Here is a 20,836-nt window from a genome sequence, read left to right as displayed (position 1 = left end):
CCACTGCTGCACATCATGTTATTTCCGTGTCGTTCCATATCATCATTTTGTCTGCAACCTTTTGCAATTGAGATTTTTAACAGAAAGTGGATAAAGGAAAGACTTCAACTGCCAAGGTAAGAACTTGAAACACTTTTATAAAGTTTAAATCTGCTGGTTACAGCTCACATGCTTGATGAATTAGTCTAAGGTTTATGTTACAGCTCCTCCTGAAAATGTAACTTACCACTATTATGATATTATATCTTGTAATATTTAACTGACAAAATGTATTACATTTAATCATTGGGCTGGATAGTTTTAATTTCTGCTGCGCGTCCACGATTTACATAGGAAATGTGTGCTTTATTCATGAAGAAACACTTCATTTAAACGGAACATTTCCTCACACTGCAGAAGTTACCTTGACATCCTGGTGATCCCAGTGTTTTTAATGGCAGTAAGAACACTGCCCTCGTGTGGCCACTTTGGAGTACTACCCTCACACGTCATAAAAGCTGATTCAATTTCAGTTCAGTGGAACAGAAACTGTAAAAGAAAACCGCGCAAGGATGACGCGCAAATTCGAGAAGCGTTCCTCATTTTCATTTCCATTGAAAGCTCAACTTTTTCATCAAACATTCATTTAGTGATCTGAGCACAAACAGTACCATCACATCACAGGAGAGAAGAGGAACTGCAGGCTGGAATCACAACTAATCTGTTATCAGTCTCATCATGTCAAGCTCAGGAGCAGACTGGGGCAAAAAAAAAAGGCCAGGAAATCTGAAGATGACTGGCCCACTCTTCAGGGGGCAGCTGGAGGTGCTGGCAGTGAATAATGTAACACCGTAGACTGGAAGATGGAGGAGAAAACAATACACATGTAAATATTATTGAAGGGATACTGACACATTCCTTAAACTGAAGTCTTTATTATAACAAATAGGGATCTTTTTATGATTTCAATACATTTTGACATTGTGAAGACCGGTGAATGTTCAAATCAGACAAACAATAATCATAATAGTCAACATATCCTCATCACATATCCAAAGGAGTAGAAGATGTTAAATGCTTGAAATTTATCGGGCCCAGAAAAGGTATCATAAATAAACTGAAATAAAAAAAACAAAAAAAAAAACAACCAAATCATCATCTTAGGGTGCCGGAAATAGTAGCAATTCCACCAATCACTAATTAATAATATAAATGAATTACATGAAATTAAACCAACCAGTTTCATGGTCGTGAATTTGGGGATGATTTAAGCCTTAAAGGCGCTGTATCATGCAAAATTCACTTTTTGTATGTTTTAACCTTGTATAGTTATGTACTCACCAAAAACACCCCCAAAGCGTTTTTTTCCTTTGTGCCTGTGTGTTTAAGCTTTCCTCGTGTTTGTGCTGCTCAGAGAGGCAGCCCCTCCCGCACCCGTGAAAACGCTCCGTTTCCCACGTGCACGTCACACGGTGAAGATGGCTCCCCTGAGCCCCCCTCCCGCAGGCCCTCGGCAATCAGCGTTGGTCCTTTTTGTAACTCCGATTTCGAGGGTAAACTTTGACCATCGTCTGAAAGCAACAGTCAAGCAAGAGCAAGAGTCTGGAGGGTCTGCGCTTGGTGAGTTTCTCTCAGGAAAAGACGTTTTTGCATGTGGAGAAGCTCGAGCTACAGAGCTAAAGAGCTAAAGCGCTGATTGGCTGAAGTACGCTGTCAGTCAAAGTCCACAGGGGGAGAGGCGGGATTTCAGTGAAACAGAGCGTTTTCTCTTCCGGGTTTCAGAATTGGACCCAGAAAATCTTTTATTTCACACAAAATGACTTTTCCTTAGCGCCAAAAATAAACTATTACCATGTTAATGCCATTTCTAGGGTTTTGACTAGCTAAAGAAGCATGATACAGCCCCTTTAAGGTCAATCATCGCTATCTGGTTTATAAACACACTGAATTTGAAGAAGGATGAAGTGGCCCACCTCAGCAATTTACTACCAGCCACTGCAGGTTGTTAGCCTAAAGTTGGTTAAAATTCCTATTTAGACTGAGATTACTTATTTTAATAAAAAAAAAATTTGAATACCAGAAAGAAAAGAGGGCAAAGTTTATGAAGTTCATGAATAGTTTGTGTTGTTGTTGTAGAACTTCGATAGGTTGTTTACATTTGATCTCTGATTGACACACACACACACACACACACACACACACACACACACACACACACACACACACACACACACACACACACACACACACACACACACACACACACAAAAGAGGATTTATGGTCCTGCTTTTTCAAAGGCCCCCTTGGACGAATGAAGCGCTCACCCCTGGTGCAGTGTGTCAGACTACCAGTAGGTGGTGCTGTTTCCCCGTGTACTGACTTCCTGCATGCAGATCAATGACGAGAATGCTTCCCCCCTCCCCACCCCCCACCCCACCCCAATTTGTTTTTCTGCCTGTGATTGTTCTACACTGATTGGGGCGCCTGCTGTCAGAAAAAAGGCAAACAAGTGACTATGCACTTCTTTTTCAATTCATCCCAAACAGAAAAGATGCTGCTGCAGTGTAATCAGTCTCAGAGAGATTGTATTACTGAAGTGTACTTCTGTGTGGCACAATAGCGTCGCATTTGTCAGACTTTTGGTGCTGCCTGGCAAAGTGCATGTCTCACATTACAAAGATAATCTTACTGGAGCTTGTACTTAAAACCAAAGACAGGTACTGTTGAAACTTATGTTGAGTTCCAAATCAAGGTCAACTGAAGAACAAAATAATTCATTTGACAAATTATTGGGTTTAAACATTGTGTTTAATGTTAATACAGTTATCTAAAGGGAAAAAAAGACAAATTGATATCAATCCATGTTGAGATGACTTTTCATACTATCTATATTGTTGAAATATAAAAGCGTTGACTATTTTGATAGATTATAATGGTTTTTGAAGTCAATATCATAAAATTGCATGTCTTTGAGGATATCTGGATAATGCTCTCGCCTTACAGCAAGAAGATCTGGGACCAAACCTCGTATGGGCCTTTCTGTGTGGAGTTTCTTCTCCCTGAGCATACGTGAGTCCAAAATATGTCTTTGAGGTTGTTGACCCTTAATGGGACATTGGATTTGCTTTTGTTTGAAGTTTCAACCCTCTTGAGGCAGAATATTTTAAACCAATGAAAGCACATAAATGTATTCTAAAGTAGCTATTTTCCTTTCTGGGAGCTACTCAAGTAAAATAATAAAGCATAGTTCATATGTATTGAACAGTATGTCTTAAACTGTCTGTTCTGTGTAACAGAATCTGCGTAGTTCAGGTTTTGGTTCTTTTATATTGACACTTCCTGCTGGGGACTTCCGGTCGCGCGTGCGCAGTACTTCTCTGCGCGAATAGGAGATAACGGACAGACGCTCGGCAAACTGCGGGCTCGCGCAGGGAAGTGACACCTCTCACACCGAATGCTCCTCTGTCACGGATAAAGTAATGAGGTAGACAACGGAATCTCTGTTTAACACGGCCTTTGTGTGGAATAGACGGACACTGGCGCGGGAAACATGGACCAGGAGTTTGAGGACATAGATTCAGAGGGCCGGTGGCAGAAACTCTACTCGGTAAGTCTGTTAGCTTAGTTAGCTTGAAGCTAACGCTGGAGGTAGTATTTAATTTAGCGAACTGACGGCTTGGCTAGCTCAGCAGGTTTCTATTTTGAAACTATACCCAGTCAAACATGTTTTGGTGAGTCTGTTTCCGACTTCTGCCCGGCTTGTTTTTCCTGCTCGTCAGAAGTCACTGGCACACTTATATTTGATTTTCCAGATCCCGTAAGCGCAGTAAGTCTCTCCAGCTTTCATGCCCTTTGTTATTGTTTCCACTGTGGTGTTTACTGTTGTGTAATAACAACCCGTCAGGTATTTCACACATATATTGACAGTTACAAGCTGTGTTACAAGGCGCAGATTAATTAAAATAATGACCGCAATGCAAAAGTTAAGCGGACGTTGACAGTGAATTGATAAAGTGAGTGTGACATTAAACTAACGACAAGGTTATTGATTCATTCCAACCCTCTCTTTATTAGTGTTATCACTTTACAACAGCAAAACAGCTGAAAGTGAAAGATTAAATGAAATGTTTATATATATATATATATATATATATATATATATATATATATATATATATATATATATATATATATATATGTATATATATATATATATATATACACACACACACATATACATATACATATACGTGTGTATATATATATATATATATACACACACACACACACACACACACACACACACACACACACACACACACACATATTTATTTATTTATTTATTTATTTATATAAAATACTTGCATGATTTTGTAACTGTTTCCTCATTCATCAGAGGATGAAAGGCAGGGTGCATCCTGGATAGTTTACCACCTGTTCAGAAGGCATACACACACACACACACACACACCTGTCGCCAATTTTCAGTCTCTCAATATGTATGTTTTTTGTCTTCTTTTTGAAGCCCTGGGTGGCATTAAACCCAAGTCTGTTTTGAGGCAACATTGCTCACCACTAAATCATCAAACTTCCTCAATAAAGCCCATTAATGTCATTATTATTAATATATAACACATGATGTATCATGTTATATATATATATATATATATATGTTCAACAGAGCGCTTACAGGTCATTAAATCTTGGATAAATACTGACGCAATCCCATATAAGACTTTTACAGTCAGAAATACAATTCTATAAGGTATTTAATCAGCCACATGGATCACATGGCAGAAGCTGAGCGCAGAGACAGAGGTTGCGATTGACTTCTTTATTGTCTGTCATTTATACTGTAAGAGGCCCTGCAAAAGATCTGGTATATATCTTAATCTGTCAAAATGTCAAACAGCCTTACTGCCATTTTAAAATATGCTTTCAAACTCAAGATATCAGCAGACGGTTCCACAGTGGTCCAATTTCCTCAAGCAGGTCAACCTAGAGCCTTGTGGTCCACAAGGCAAACTCTCAGTCCCCTTCAGACATTTGGAGTAGAGAGAAAGCCTTTGTCTGAGGCTCTCAAACAAAGCGGAGGTTCACTAGCAATAAAAATATCACAAATAATATCGGGAGTCGGGTCATGCAGTGCTATAAAAGTAACCAAAGATGTGAAATGATTCCTAAAAGAATTCGGAAACCATTCAGATGCTTCTTTAGCATGTTGTGGGCTTTAACATCTGTATGAGCTATATTCAGTTTGATCTTTGCATGAAAAACACTCCTTTGTAGTTATCCGTACTTTAGTAAATCATGAATTGGACTGATTTTATTTAAAATAAAAAATTACCAAGTAACTTTCAGTGGTCACATTTTTTTATTTAATTAGTTTAATTAGTAAACTATGTGATTATTTGATGCCCAGAATAATAGGTGAAAATTGTGACTGTTTGCATCCCCTCACTGAACTGCCATCAGACAAAAAATATTTTAGAATGTTTTTGTTTGTTTCTAAACCATCTTTGTTCTGTTCCTGTCCAGGAAATTAGGAATCAGTCCTATGAGTGCCCCTACAAAGTGGCCAAGTATCCCGAGAATCGCAACCGAAACAGATACAGAGATGTCAGTCCCTGTGGGTAAACATTTGTAGAAAGTCCAAATTGTTTACACTGCTATGTTTCTGGAAACCTGAAGCCAAGCCTGTCAATTTTCAACCCGTCTCCAACTAATGCCCTGTTTCTCCTGCTGCCTGCAGTCGATCACAGCCGGGTGAAGCTGGAGAACACAGAAAATGACTACATCAATGCAAGCCTGGTCGTGATGGAGGAAGCCCAGAGGAGTTACATCCTAACTCAGGCAAGTCCAAGCCTTTATTCCCCTGGTCCCAGTCACAGATACAAGCCATCTTTGATGTTAAAAAAAAAAAAAAAAAAAAAAAAGTGTGTGTTTTTTCCATATTCTTAATTCAACAAGATACTCAACTGGAAAAAACAAACAAAAAACCCTGCAGCTTTTAAGTATTTCCTATAATTTTTTTGTTCAAAAAATACACAAACTGTTAATTTCTCATTAAAATTGTCGCATATAGTTTTGCTGTCAGTTGACTGAACTTTAAAATGACATTTAGACTCTCAGACAGCATCTGGTACACTTAACCACTGTAATATAATATATTAATAGCACACAGCTTTTTCCCAGCAGTTTGTCACGTAAGGTGAAGTACTTGTTCCTCTCCTGAATATTTGGTAAATTATATCAGCGCATGCAGTGTTAGCGTGTATTGCCATTGCAGTTTTCTTTAAAAATCAATACATCGATAGAAAAGTTTCCCATATCGGCATCAGGGTAGTTCAGTGATTACTAGAATGAAGCTTTCTTAGTTGTATTGACATTTTCTGGCAAATCTTGACATGAAGAAGAAGAAGTGTTACAAATGTTCTGATGATGGAAATGGTTTGTTTTCTCAGTTCAGGGGAAGTTATTAAAAGCAAACAAAGGAAACACAGTCATCTTTAACAATGCTGAGACCACTATCATTAAAACTCTTCTGCACTAGTTATTGTGGTAGTGTTTCTAGAGTACCTTTAGATAGATAATATTAAGCATTTTCAGAATCTTGTGTTGCAAACTTATCATAGTTTTTCCTAATATTGCTTTTTAAGGTGTTCAGTGGAATCAATGACCAACTTAACCAACTTGAAGTTTGCAGTTCATCAATTGTTTGTCTTCTTAAATGTGGTGATCATCAACACAACTGCAGCACTTTGTTGTCAGAGGTATTTCAGTGTCGTTTATTGAAAAAAAAATAATCAAAAATGCTAATGAACAGAAGTGATTTCTTTAAGTCCCTTTATTTACATTTTGGCAAAAAGAACAATCAAACGTGTGTTGACCTGCTACAGTATCCGATCTGTTTTTCAATAATGTGTCTGTGTCTATAATCTATGCTGTATTATGAAACATATTTGACATTTGGGCATATTTGCTGATTAGAGCTCAGTTTTCTCAGTTTAACCACATCCCCACCTTGAGCAGACCTGACCTTTTAAGCGGACTCGTGTTCCCACCCTGCAGAGCCCTGCTGCATAGTTATCACGATAGCAGAAACCGGCTTGTGCCTGCTGCTCGGCTAATTTATTCAGTGCATTTGACGTTATTGACATTTGCATTGTGAGTGACTTCAGCTCCCCCCGGCCTCTTCATCCTCCTACCATGTAATAATGAAAGTGTCTGTGTGTCTGTTTTCTACAGGGACCCCTCAGGAACACCTGTGGTCACTTTTGGCTCATGATCTGGGAACAGAAAACCAAAGCAGTGATCATGCTCAACCGAGTGATAGAGAAAGGCTCAGTGAGTACACGCACGCACGCACACATGCACACAGACTTATATTGTTTGAATAATATACACCACCACCATCCACACTTGCGCAGTTGTTGATGTTTACATTCAGATCACTTCCTAAGATAAATGAGCGTTCAGCTCCTGGAAGGTTCACTGTGAGGCACCAGGCTGTCGATGTTACGTAGAAGTCTTGTGAAATGGCCTGAACAACGACAAGAACAACAACACAACGATATCTATTCTTTTGAGTGGGCCCCTCAATAAAACGGCATATCAAAGCTGGCATCTGGTTCAGGGCCGTACAGACAGATCAGCTGACCTGACCTGATCATTGGTTCGCCATCAAGACAGTGGTGGGCGGAACAACCCCCACATTAACCTCACTGTTCAGAGAGACTGCTCAGTACACCTCCGCTCACACACCTCCCACCTTCTGATCCTGCTGATTACACCTTTTAATTGTATTTTTAGCATGTTTTTCCAGTTCTACAGCATTTTATAGCTGCTGTACTGGAGTTTTATCATAATGAACCTGCAATTAAGCTATTAATTGTAGCTTTGCAGAAAATGTTCTACATTGACATTTGAATTAAAGGATGCTTGTTCTTTTTTTCCCCCCCAATTAATCTCGCTTGTTTGGAAGAGCTACATTTAATTAAAGCAAAAATCTTTTTTGTGTGTGTGTGTGTGTGTGTGAACAAAGCACTGTATACATACACAAAAAAAGATGGATTTCTAACTTTGACAAGCTTAATCTGGACGTACTCCCCGCACTCTCCGGTCAGCTGGAATTTAGTGTTGTGACAACGTGCTCACAGATGTATGAGCCGATCTGGGATGCCGCCCAGCCCCTCAGCCTCTTTAAACTCCCGTGATCCTGCAGCGCGCAGATTAAACACACAGGCTGAAATGCTCTCACGCAGAGCAGCTGTGACCTCTCTCTCTTTCTCGGTAAAGCAGCTGGACTCGATCTTGCCGGGTCATGAGATTCACTTTTTGTTTTCTTGGAATTAGAGGATAAAGAACACCTAGTGAACTGATATTATTAACCTCCCAAGAATCTTTTATGTAGGCCAGATCTCCACGACTGAAGAAGCGAGGCCGCTCAACAGGTTTAGCCTCAGAAGTAAAAACTAAAGCAATTCATGTCATCTTACATTCAACAACTGTACTTTAAAATTTAAATTAAACAAATCATGTTAAAATATAAAAAGTGTATATATTTCTATTAATAGTTTATATTGTCTATGAAACACAAATTACCTTTGCTGCTGTGTTCCAGTCCTCTTTTTTTTGACAGTTTTGGTTGTTGTTTTTATGTTTCTCATACAGTGCTTTGTTTTATCTATATATAAGAGAGGATTTGTGTTTTTTGTCAGAATGAATTCATTTACGATCCCACTTCCATCTCTGCACCGTTGAACATCTTCCTGTTAGTCTTCAGCTGCAATACATCTGCTCTTCATCATATGTTTTATTCTCTTCCCCCCCCCCCCACTCCGTGACAGGAAAAGTGTGCCCAGTACTGGCCCACGGCCGAGGAGAGGGAGATGGCTTTCAGAGACACTCGTTTCATAGTCACGCTGTTGTCAGAAGACACCAAGTCGTACTACACCACCAGAGTGCTGGAGCTGCAGAATATCAACGTAAGCCACAGTATTACTCAGCACAAGGCCACTTCCTTGTTAACGAAAGCAAAGTTAAGCTAAAAAAAAAAAAGATTCAGACGTGTCACATTAGGATGGATCACATGCGCCTGTGTTGTTTATCATCACGAAAACACTGTTTTTGTTCTATGATTGAGTAATTTACATTCACACTAAAATTGCCATTATTATCCAATTTCTGGAGATACTTAATGTGATCGTGTGAACAGCGTCATGTGAAATCAGATTAACACAACTCGATTTCTACCCCAACATTCCAGTACTTGCTTCCATGTCTCCATTAATGTAGCTTACGTAGTTTATTTAATTTCTGCACTTCTTTTTTTTTTTAACAGAAGTCACAGAGCCAACTGCAGAAAGATGGTTAAGATTCACTTTTGGGGTTAAGAAGAGGCATTTCATGTTAAATGGAATGAGGACGGCTGATGCTGTAGAGATACTGTGTTCAACAGGAAAATGATTTTGAATTTCTGATCATGTTTTTAAATATGTACAATCTGATTATTACTTATCTGATTATGAAGAGAGATGTCAAAATTTAGACTGAATAAGATTGATCTAAACTGCAGTAGTTTGACTGGACGTTTATCTTTATCTCTGTAATTCTGTGTGTGTCTGTGTGTGTGTGCGTGCGTACGTGTGTGCGTGCCACTTTCGCTGGAATGTTTTCCTGGTTTTACTGACACGACTTCCAGCAACTTGGGGCATCGCTGATAACGCTCCGGCTTCACAGTTTACACGAGGCTTGTTGTCTGTCCTCCCACAGACAGGAGAAAAGCGAGAGCTCCACCACTTCCATTACACCACGTGGCCTGACTTTGGCGTCCCAGAATCCCCGGCATCCTTCCTAAATTTCCTCTTCAAGGTGCGGGAGTCGGGAGCGCTGGGAGTGGACCACGGCCCGGCGGTGGTGCACTGCAGCGCCGGAATCGGGCGCTCAGGAACATTTTCATTAGTCGACACGTGTCTGGTCCTGGTGAGTTCTGCCTCTCTCCTCCGCTCAGCGCTGGCTTCATGCTTTTTGATTCTTTGTTCTCAGACTGCATCTATTGATTTAAGTGCCATCCATTCTTCAAAAGAACTTAGATTTCAATTCAGTATATATTCATACCCATAAACAACATCAGTAAATATTCTGAGGTGTTTTCTAGTGAGCGGAACAGAGCGCCTTTTTTTTTTCCAGATTGATAAAAAGAAAGACGCCTCGTTAGTGGACATCAAAAGCATCCTGTTGAACATGAGGAAGTACCGCATGGGCCTGATCCAGACTCCCGATCAGCTGCGCTTTTCCTACATGGCTGTAATCGAAGGAGCAAAATACATCATGGGAGACTCGTCAGTGCAGGTAACAAAGCCAAACACACACACACACACACATTTTCAGCTGACATGACATGACCGTGTTTCAGCACAATATATTGCGAGTCATACCATAATCTTCTGTTTAAAGAAGTTTTCATAATTGCGGTGTGGTTTTCTGATCTGGACCAAAGTTAGAAAACAAATAGTTCATGCTCTGGTTTTGTTCGCTTTGTTTCTTTTTTCCTTCATCTAAAGAACAAAGGATGTGAACACAACACAAGCTGAATGGTTGTAACGTATGTTTTTTTTCTGCCACATCACTTCCACATCAATGCCGTGTGTTGAGTTCGATGCAGCCTGGTGCTCTTTTGGTGAGCGTGGTGGGATTTCTACCAGCCGAGAACTCATCAACAGCCCATGAATGTATAAACAAATGAAAACAGCAGCGGGAATCCCCCCCCCATTATTCACATCTAGTTCGATAAACTGAAAGGATACAGCGGTAAATTCCATCTTTGTTTGGCCGCCCTGCAGCTCTTCGGTCCGCTCTGAATTCACATTCCCCTCATACTTTAATCCAACCGCAGCAGGTGGGATTATATCTGCTCTGCAGCGGGGTCAGAGTTCACAGTGACCACATCAAAGTTTGTTTTCAACCGACTCAGGCGAGACGAGTGTGAGCACACCTCCGAGAAACGAAAGTTCGGTTTATACCGAGAACTGCTTTACCGTGTAGAATCATGATGCCACTCTCAAGATTCGCACGAACGACAAATTTATTCAAGCAGTGGTGATGAGATCAAGGAGACCATTTTCTGCTGCTCAGATCTCTGGATGGAACACTTCTCTTGAGACAGTCAACTTTAAATCTACCTCATTTAAATTCAAAGCTTGAATTTTGTTTACTTCAAAATGAAGTTGTATAATGTTGCCTTTGTGTGCAGCCTTTGGTGTGAACAATTATTGAAATGAAAGATTTTTCAGCTTGATGCCCCCCCCCCCTTAAGATCTTATCATGTGAATTATATTATTTTCCCATCAGATACTTCTTGTGACCAAAAACAAGACGAGTGGAGATGAAATGAGACACTGTACAAATTCCAGCTTATCGCCGGAGCTGTCCTGCCTGCGGGCATGTCTCCGTGAAATAGAGCTGTCTGGCAAAAGGGCAAATAATCAAATGCTGCGGTAAAGTATGGCATGAGACTTTAAATGAATGGAAAAAGAGAATAAATTATATCTGGATGTAATTTATACTTGGCAAATATTAGGCCCATGTTTGTTCTCTACGGACAGACGGGGAAAGACGTTTATAACATCAGATGTTATATAAACTGTCAAAATCTTATCTGGGTTTGTCGTTTTCCTGTCAATATAGACACAGCCGCAGCTGTAAATTTAAATTGAATCCCGCATTGTATTCATTTTAAATTGAACCCAAATGGAAGCTGGGGTCCAACTAGTAATTCTCCTTGACTGACATTACCAGATACTGTTTTACTTTAGTCTCAGCATTGGTTTTGTTGTTTCAAATATTAACATCAAATGGTAAAAGGCTTTAAATTTATTTTCTCAGCTGTGCAGCAGAAACTTTGAAACCAAAACCGATTCTTTCGCCTCTTTTATTTTCCTCTCATTTCCCCAGAGACTTTTCTCTGTTTGAGTGATGATCATTCTCGCATATCAAATCAGTGACTGATGAGCTTTTAACACTTATTATGTTTAACTGCATCCCTCTGGGTTTCACCTCGCGATCCCATTACTGCTCTTCACTGCCCGTTGCTGGTCGTTTCCCGTAGAACCGGTGGCGGGAGCTGTCCAGGGAGGATCAGGAGCCGTTATCGGAGTCTCCCCCTTCAGCTCAGCCCCAGGCCCGGTGTCCCGCAGAGCGCTACAACGGCAGCCAGCGCGCAGCTCAGCAGCAGCAGCAGCAGCAGCAGCAGCAGCAGGAAGAGGCGGCAGGCGACTACAGACAGGACTGCAAGATCCCTGCTCAGTCTCCACGCAAGGAACAGGAGCAGGACGGCAACACAACTCAGTCAGTACAGCGAATCTGATGTGTTCCTCTGCTGGGCCTGCAGTCAGCTGTTTAACACTTTCTTTCTTTTCACCACAGCAAGCGACACAGAGAAGACAGTATCTCCAAGACAGCCCAAAGCAAATCCAGGACTAATGACTCAGAGAAGAAAAGAAAGAGGTGACTATAAGTTTCATTCAGACCCTCTTAATTCATTTTTACGCATATCAGTAGTCTGAAACAGTCCATCATTGATCTGCCATGCCTTGTCAGACTCATCTCTTCAATAGCAAAGACAGCAGTGATGTTTCTAAGGTTGTTTTTTTTGTATTCTAATAATTTGCAAGCCTTTAGGTTAAAGTCCTGCCGGTTTGCATAGATCTCGTGCTCTTATGGGAGCGGTAAAACCTCATGAAGCACCACAAAGACGGGAAAAAAAAAACCTGCTTGCTCAGTCATTTCTGAACCCTCTTCCTTTGTTGTGTGACACACCAGCGTTGTTCCAGTAATAAGCCAAAGGAGAAAGAAGAAAAAAAAAAAAGAAAAAACGCCCCGGCGTTTGTGAAGAGGTCTTACTGTGCTGTTGTGGTTCTTTGGACAGTTTGGGCTGCATTTGCTGCACATGACACGGGCTGACCTGTCCGGGCGGGGGCACTGTATCAGTCCCCCCTCCCAGGCAGCAACTACAACCAGCAACTGCACATTTAGAGGAGGAGCTTTACCCACAGCTGTTAGAAGCGCCCACTCTTGTACATGCAGGTGTGTGTGTGCGTGTGTGAGCGTGTGTGCGCGTGTGTGTGTGTGTGTCTGCTGTGTTTATGTGTGGGCTTTGTTCTTTTTGTGATTTGCTTGGCTTCTGTGGTTTGGAGTTGTGATCATTTTGGTTCCCTTCTAGCATGGTGAGTGTGTGTGTGTGTGTGTGTGTTGGGTGAGTGCGAGGTGCGTATTTATTCAGTTTATTGCTGTTTGAAACGTCCAGATAAGTTGGAACATTTTTATCAGTGTTCAGTTCTGTCAAGAAGAAAACAGAACTCATCAGTGAAAAAGTAAGCTAGCCAATGAAAGACAAAGCAGGAAGTGAAAAATTAACTTTAGCCAAACTACACTCAGAAACCAGTCAAGACATTTGTCTTCATTCAGATTCAGATCATTCCTTTGTTGTGATAATGCATTTTGGCAATGGACCTTATACCATTCAATAATCTGATTATCTCAATTTTATTTAAAGATGCCACATTTGTTAGAATAGAATAAAGAAGTGTCCCTATTCTATTCATCACAATGCAAACCGATATCAAGATGAAATCCTTAAAGGGGAAATACATTTCCGTCGGTGTGAGATTTATTCCCAAGACGCATTGTTCCAACAATCATCTATCAACTTGATCCGCCATCGACTGTATTTTAGGCAGATATCACACCAAGTGAGCTGTGTTCAGGCTTGTGGCATGTTGTTCTGTTGCTGCTGGCGCTCCTAACGTTGCGAGTTGTGTCATGAGAACTTTGGCATGGCGGTGTTTCCCATCGGTCTGTGTTCAGTGCAGTTTTGACAGACGGCTCCTTGAATGTTCGGACAACTGATTTTCCTTCAGCAGACCGAGAGGACGTACGATACGTAGAGAAAAACAGCCGTAAAGAAGCTTTTGAACCAATGAAAAGGCTTCTTCATGTAGCTATTAAGTAGTACAGTTTTTTATTAATATTTTCAAAGTAGGGAAAATCCTGGTTGGAAAAAGCCAAAGAAGAGGTTCTGTGATGTTTTTCATCAAAGCTACATTGAGGATTAAACGCAGCCTTTTATTTTGATTTATGATCGTACCCGAGTCTTACAGTTGTGCTCAGTAATACGTCAACATCAGTGATTAATAAAGTTGTAAAAGCTTCAGCTAAGATTAATTTCATTCCTGCGTTTCCAGCCTGCTTCCACCACTTCCCCCTTTTCTCGTGCATGGCGAGCTTTGGTGGCCATGAAACTAGATTCTTCAGTTTGTTGAAACGACACGCTGATAGTAGCAAAACAACATTCTGTCGGCTGGTAATACACAGTCAGTATTCACTGTTTTCCAGTTTTGCCTTTCGACTTCTGTTCAACACTAATCAGGAATTTTCTAAGTATTGCAAAATGAGGCTCATCTCCTCTTCAAGATAATCAAATCTAAGGAAGCGCGATTCTGTGAAAGACTTGAGGCTGAAGCGCAGATCTCCTTAAAAGTGTGATATTGGATTTAAGTCCCAGTCGCTGCCTTCGCTGCACTCCGAGTCAGCCTAATATGAAGCGATGCATGATTGTGAAACACGACACAGCTCCTGCTTGCCGCGGATCATTTGGTGCTCCAGGTTTCTGCTCTCTGCGGTGAAGTTTCATCCTGAACTCTTGCTGAAAAACACTAACTCCAGTTCATTGCCCAAACCTGCTGCGATCGTTCCTGACCTTCACTCACAGCCTGGCAAGGAAAATATCTCGGGAGCTGCGCTCTTCATCTGTTGTTGTGTCCCGTCGCAGGGCCAAGACCAGCGACTGCTAACCACCTCCGCCTGCGGCCACGGGACTGCAGCTCAGGCAGCGAAGCCAACACCGGCAGGGAATTCCAGCTCTCTCCCAACGTCTTTGTCCCCCTTCCCTCGACTCCAAACCACTCTTCCTCACTTCCACCTCAGCAGCTGGCTCTCCTCTCATATCCGCTTTTGTTTTTGTTGAAGTGGCCCCAGCCAAGTAGCATTTTTCACTCCTCCGGTTCCCCTCTCCCCTCCACCAGTTTTTCTTTCTTTTTTTTTCCTCTCTCTCTCTCTCTCTCTCCCCTCATCCTCTCTTGACTGTTTACAGAAGACACTTTGACATTCTTTGAAGACAAAGACACCAGCGCTTTACTCCCAGTCTGCACCTCATCCTCTGTCAGCGCTGCTTCCACAGCCACAAAACCAGGTGTCCTGTGTTGATATTATTATTATTATTATTTGCAGCATTTTCAGTCTTTTATTCTTCTCTACATTCATAAAATCAATACATGAAAACAGGGGCTATGCATTGCCAATTTCTAATGCTGTTCATATGTGTATTTTTGGAGGAAAAAAAAAAACATTTTTTCAGAGGCAAAAATAAATGTTTTATTTTTTATAAGAGATTACTTGAAGTTTTTCAGGTGACGTGGGGCTGGGTCAATGAAAAGCACTGCCTCCTCCCACATGAGAAATTTAGTGGCGTGTAATGTTTCCATGATGTACATAATGTTCTTTTTTAAAAAAGATGTGTATAAGAAAGACATATTTTTGCTTGTATAAAACAAAACCCCATAAAAGACGAAAGCTAATGTTACAGATCTGGATCCAGTGAAAAGCTGATTTGATGACTTGTTCTTCTGTTGAAATGAATGGTCTTAAGTTTCTTTCTTTAGAGTGTACTCTACAAATAAAACTGGTACGTCCAGTTTATATACAAACCTGCCTGTTTTCATTCTTCCGGAAAAAAAAAAAAAAATTAAATAAAAAAGGCAATCGTTGGTTTTTCTGTTGCAATCTAATAGTTTGAAATGATCCTGTCAGTGAGTGTGCCATGAGCAGCAGCAGCCGACAACGCAATTCAATCACATTATGACACAAGAACCTTGAATTTGATTCCATACTTTAAGCCTGCATAGAAGCAGACTGAGGCAGTTGCCCGTGTGACAAAGAACACCAGCAGGTTGTCATGACAACATGTACTAATAACAAAGGGCTACATCTGAATTTAAATTGAATGCTTTCTCTTAAATTAAATGTTATTTTTTGATCAAGCCTTAATGACACATTGGGACAGATTTTATCAACTTGAATGAACACAACATGTTAAAATTTATATAGTTGAGCTTTAATTAGAAAATGAACTTGAAATACAAAATGACATTTAAGAAAATGTCAAAAATTGCTCTTTTAAACCAATTAAAAGGTTGTTTTAATAGATTGACAGGGTGACTGTTGAACTCTGAAATCTCACCGTGTAGCTTTATTAAAGCACCCAGCGTGTCTTCTCATTCATCCTTTCCCTCTTGAAGTCTCTGAATCAAAACATTACCCAATTCAGTGTGCTACAAAATCAAACTTATTTTTCTGTTGCCGATTTTAACCACAGGGACCCGTCGTTCCCACAGGGATGCCGCAGGCTTTAAAGGGAGAACAAGAAAAGCTGGCCCAGCGGCTCAATAACTGAGTAAAAGTGCCGCTTTGTTTTTACCACTTTGTCCAAGTTGTAGAAAGGAATCAAATTACAGAGAGGTGGGACTGCCAGGAATACAGGATGGCTCCTGGCCAAGCACTTTCAGTCAAGTGGGTGGAGGCAGCATCCGCTGAATGTGGCACAGCCGCCGTATTCAGTATTTCAGATGAAATCACGCCAGATTCTTCTATTTTATTGGAAATCATTAACATTTGAAAAGCCGCAGTACATCCACACGAGCGGCGGTTTTGCTCGGTTCCCGTAACGACACATTTCATGAAGGTTCATATCAAAAATAAGGGGGAGGGGAGAAGTGCCGTCTTTATTTTACATTTTTTTTCTTATAATGGAGCAGAAGTGTCTATATGAATGATCAAAACTGAAACATAAATGCAGCCAAAACTGACAAATATATATATATATATGTTGTTCAGAACAATGCAGGAGGGATGCCACTTCCAAACAGCAGATTCCACGAGGCTGGGATCTTCCATTTGGTAGCTTGTTGGCCCTGAAATGACAATTAGAAAAATTAGTACTAAACATTATAAACCACCGTCTGGCCTTTAAAATAACAGCAAGCATGTAAAACAATAAGCTCCCTTTGAAACCTGAAAACACTGCATGCCTTTATTGTTTTGGCTGCTTCTTTGTGTAATCACTGAGCCAAATAAATTATGAGTGCTAAATTAATTTTTCCCAAAACAGAGATTCAAACTGGGAGTATTTAATTTATGTGGATAGATTGCCAACAACTGCACTACTGTGTATAGTTAATGAATGTGGAACATGCTGGACCCAGCCGGTCGCTACGCTGCATTGCTGCTTGGCGATGTCTCTCGCTTACATGAGTGTCCAGCAGATGGAGCCAGTCGTTGAGGTGGTTGACCAGGGCGAAGGCGTCGGGGATGTTGTCGCCTTCTGAGCAGAAGAGGAGCAGCACAGCCAGCGGAAGATCCTCAGCACAGCTGAAAAAGAGAGAGGGGTGGGGGTGATGTTAGCATCATCCCAAGGGTAACCGTTTCCAGGATATTATTTGCATCATAATAGATGTCCACAATAAAAACAATTCACTTGTTAACGTGAAAATATTGAAGCTATTATTACATACATAACATTCTATTATATACTAATATACAGTAAGTAAAATAAAAGCTTGTATTTGTGAATGAGCATATTATAACTCATAAACTCCAGTTTAAATGTTTAAAGTTGCTCCCTATGCAACAATTATTTCATGTTCATGTTAAACTGTTGTGTTATGCTGGGTTCACTGAAGTGGAGTATCAAGTTAAATTCAGTCTGAATGTTGATATGAGTTTGTTTTTCCCTGTGTGGGGACACTAATTAGTGCAACACCATTACCCGAAGTAAAGAAGTATGCTCATGTCTTTGTTGTAAATGATGATTAATGAAGTTCTTCTTTTTTGTACTTTTTTTTTCTTGAGTAACGATTATAAGAAAGAGTTCCGTTTCCCTTCAGTGGATCAGGCCTGTGAGAGTTTAGTTTTTTTCTATCGTTTAATTTTCTTCGTGGTGATAACGTGCGTATTAATTATTTGCTACAGCTTTGTGTTATCTTTCAAGTGAAGCAAGCTGCACGGTGTACCATTATAACAGGCGAGCTACTGTATATCAGAGACTTCTTAGATCAGGTCCCACAGTGCAGTTTGTCATTGATGATGTATTAGGAGCTGACGCCAAGTCAAACCACTGAAATCGAGGTAGCGGTAGTGGTGTCACCTCTAGGTGCTGCTCTGTTCCTTACCTGTCTGTGTAAAGTCCTTTAGAGATGCCTCCTCCGGGGATGAGGAGCCGTGGTTCCGCGTTGGCGTCGGGCAGCCCGGGGAAGGCGGGCACTCGCTCCATCTCCTTCCAGCCCAGCTCCTTCAGAGCGTCTGCGCTCACCTTCAGCAGGGACGGCGTCACCAGGTACCTCAGAGGATTGCTGATGTCGACAGGTTTTCATCTTCATTAAACAAGAAAGTGACAGAACTGCGGTGATGATGCAGAATCTTGTGTTTACCCTTGGAGCTGCTGGTCGTCCCGCTGGTAGGCGTGGCTGCTGGAAAGAACAACGGTCCTGGAGAAGCCGCTGGATTTGATCCACGACACGAGCAGCTGGCGAAACTTTTTGGACTTCGTCTGCAAGTGAGAAGACAGGACAAAGAAGCTAATCCAACCATAGCAATATAGTGAAATATTCGTGGAAGATTGTATACAATGTAACTCAGCTGAAAAGAAAACCAATTAAATCAGACACAGTAGAAATCCTTCCTTTTATTGGATTCATTGATTTGATAAAAACTGTATTCCTCTTTGTACGTAGGTATTTATCAAGCCTTCTAAAGTCATATTTTGTGTGTGTGGTTATACCTGAATAATTGGTGCTCTGATCTGAAGAACGGCCAGCTTCAGTTCTGCTGCTGTGTAAACTGTGGACGACAGAAGTTTCACACATGAACAAGGGATTATATTTCATGATGGAATTTCTTATCACTACAGGAACAAATAACCCAGACTTCCATGTATTGTATTATTTATTCACAATGATTTGGCATATCTGAGGTTGTGGGTTCAAATCTGGTCCAGGCCTTTCTCTGTGGAGTTTGAATGTTCTCCCTGAGCACAGGTGGTTTTTTTTGTGGGTTCTCTAGTGTCCCCAAACAGACCAAAAATATGCGTTTGATGTAAACTGGTGAATCTAAATTGCCTGTGTCTCTTTTAGTTTGCCGTGTGATGGACTGGTGAAATGCCCAGGATGCACTCTGCCCACTGTTAGCTAGGATTCGTTCCCTGTGACCCAGAATTGGACAAAGCAGCATTGTTGCATTAATTCACTGATGCATTTATACTCTTTAGTGATCATTGGTACCTTCTGCAGGAGTGTGCAGCTCCTCAGCATCATCTTTACAGGTGGCGTACGGGTTGTTTCCAGACATGGGGATGAGGCAGTCAGTGTGTATGTGTCCCACTCTGCTCATGTTGAGGGTGGACACTATGAGGTCCACAGCCAGCTGACCCACGTTACCCACTGCCACCGCTGGCTGAAGGGAGCATTTGGATCAGAGCAAAAACATTTGGAGCAAATATTAAACAAAATTACGACAATAATAGCACAAATAAATAGTTCAATTCGTAGAGGATCTGAAGCTAGATTGCCCTCGACTTCACTGCAGTGGCTTTAAGGGGAAACCTATTGGATTACAGCGAAATTCGATCACACTGTACCAGGCACAGATGACAAACCTCCGGTTTGCTCAGTCTGTCAAATCTAAACTCCAATCACTCCGGAAGTTCGAGTTAATTTTCCAACTTCATTTCTCACTTTGTTTGCAAAAAGTACATGGGAAAAAAAAACGACATTCAGTTGTCCTGCAATTTGTGCGCCATGATGAACCAGGTCCAGATCAAAAACCTCTCATTATAAACCTGTCGAACCACTAACATCCTTCAATAACAATATTATCTCATTATTAATATTACTAGCAAGCCAGATTTGACTTGTGGCATTTTACAGAGTTAGACTGTGAGAATGAAGAGAAGAGCTGAGTCAGAGGAAGTGTGAGTACTAAATGAAAGTACATCTCACCAGGAGCAGGGTGAAGTCTCGGAAGCACGGTTCAGAGGTTTGTGAAGAGATAAACATGGTGCGGTTTAGTCAGCAGTCATACAAAACTAAAAAAAAAAAAAAAATAGGTTAGAATATCTGATTTTAAAGCAGTTGTGTTGTGTTAGATTATAATTTCTGAAATGCTTTCGCTCCGATTTCCATGCCCAGTGTTGTGGTCCTGTCGGCTCTCCGTGTCGACAGTTGATGATGCTCCTCGTTTTGGAGGCCTGTAGATATGCCTGACTAGAATATAACAAGAAAGCTTTCGGAGAAATACCATTGATACAAATATCTGTACAGACTGTCTCTGTGGAGTATTTCTGTATGTAGTATTAGTATTAATTCTGAATTCAAACTATGCAGTTGGGAAATCTAAATTATTATCAGGCATGACATTAGTTGGACCTCACCATGCACTGTCAATGGATACAAAGCTGCATAGTCACATGTTTCTCTGTAACACTATTTTAAATAAAATATATAGAAAAACATAATTGGAATACATAATTTCCAACTAGAAACTTAAACTTTTGGTATTGAATTTCACTAAGTTAAAAGTGTAAAACGAATGTAACATGGTTGAAGTGAAAAAATCTAATCAAACTTTATTTATAAAACACTTCATATTGGAGATGGTCATTAAAATGAGTTTTATAAAACTAATTTGAGTTTAATTTTTAATGTTCTTCATTTGACACTGCCAGGATGAAAGATGAAAAAAGAACAG

At 40.7% G+C, this 20,836-nt stretch overlaps 2 protein-coding genes across 4 annotated transcripts; one reads left to right on the top strand and one right to left on the bottom strand.

The window, feature by feature from the left end:
- The first annotated feature begins 3,353 nt into the window (after positions 1-3,353).
- On the top strand, positions 3,354-15,740 carry ptpn2b (protein tyrosine phosphatase non-receptor type 2b). 3 transcript variants are annotated; one of them, XR_003933903.1, is made up of 11 exons: positions 3,354-3,587; positions 5,519-5,609; positions 5,733-5,833; positions 7,229-7,327; positions 8,830-8,967; positions 9,755-9,964; positions 10,172-10,333; positions 12,090-12,328; positions 12,407-12,487; positions 12,909-13,066; positions 14,811-15,740. XR_003933903.1 is itself a non-coding variant. In XM_030120159.1 (10 exons), exons 1-10 carry the CDS (start codon positions 3,531-3,533, stop codon positions 14,830-14,832), a joined length of 1,200 nt encoding a protein of 399 aa, XP_029976019.1. In that variant the 5' UTR covers positions 3,354-3,530; the 3' UTR covers positions 14,833-15,740. The 3 variants fall into 3 exon arrangements, 1 of the variants encoding a protein (XP_029976019.1); XM_030120159.1 differs by lacking the exon at positions 12,909-13,066; XR_003933904.1 differs by lacking the exon at positions 3,354-3,587 and having other exon boundaries at positions 5,519-5,599.
- A 928-nt stretch (positions 15,741-16,668) lies between these two features.
- psmg2 (proteasome (prosome, macropain) assembly chaperone 2) lies at positions 16,669-20,288 on the bottom strand. The gene is made up of 7 exons (XM_030120163.1): positions 20,089-20,288; positions 19,372-19,543; positions 18,873-18,931; positions 18,523-18,641; positions 18,265-18,444; positions 17,344-17,464; positions 16,669-17,007 (listed from the first exon to the last, which is right to left on the bottom strand). The coding sequence occupies exons 1-7, from the start codon at positions 20,143-20,145 to the stop codon at positions 16,927-16,929; spliced, it is 789 nt and encodes a 262-aa protein (XP_029976023.1). The 5' UTR covers positions 20,146-20,288; the 3' UTR covers positions 16,669-16,926.
- Positions 20,289-20,836: the final 548 nt, after the last annotated feature.

The sequence above is a fragment of the Salarias fasciatus genome, chromosome 22, assembly GCF_902148845.1.
Source record: "Salarias fasciatus chromosome 22, fSalaFa1.1, whole genome shotgun sequence".
Lineage (NCBI taxonomy): Eukaryota > Metazoa > Chordata > Actinopteri > Blenniiformes > Blenniidae > Salarias > Salarias fasciatus.
Note: the sequence above shows the minus strand (reverse complement) of the source record. Positions and strands in the feature narration are given on the sequence as shown.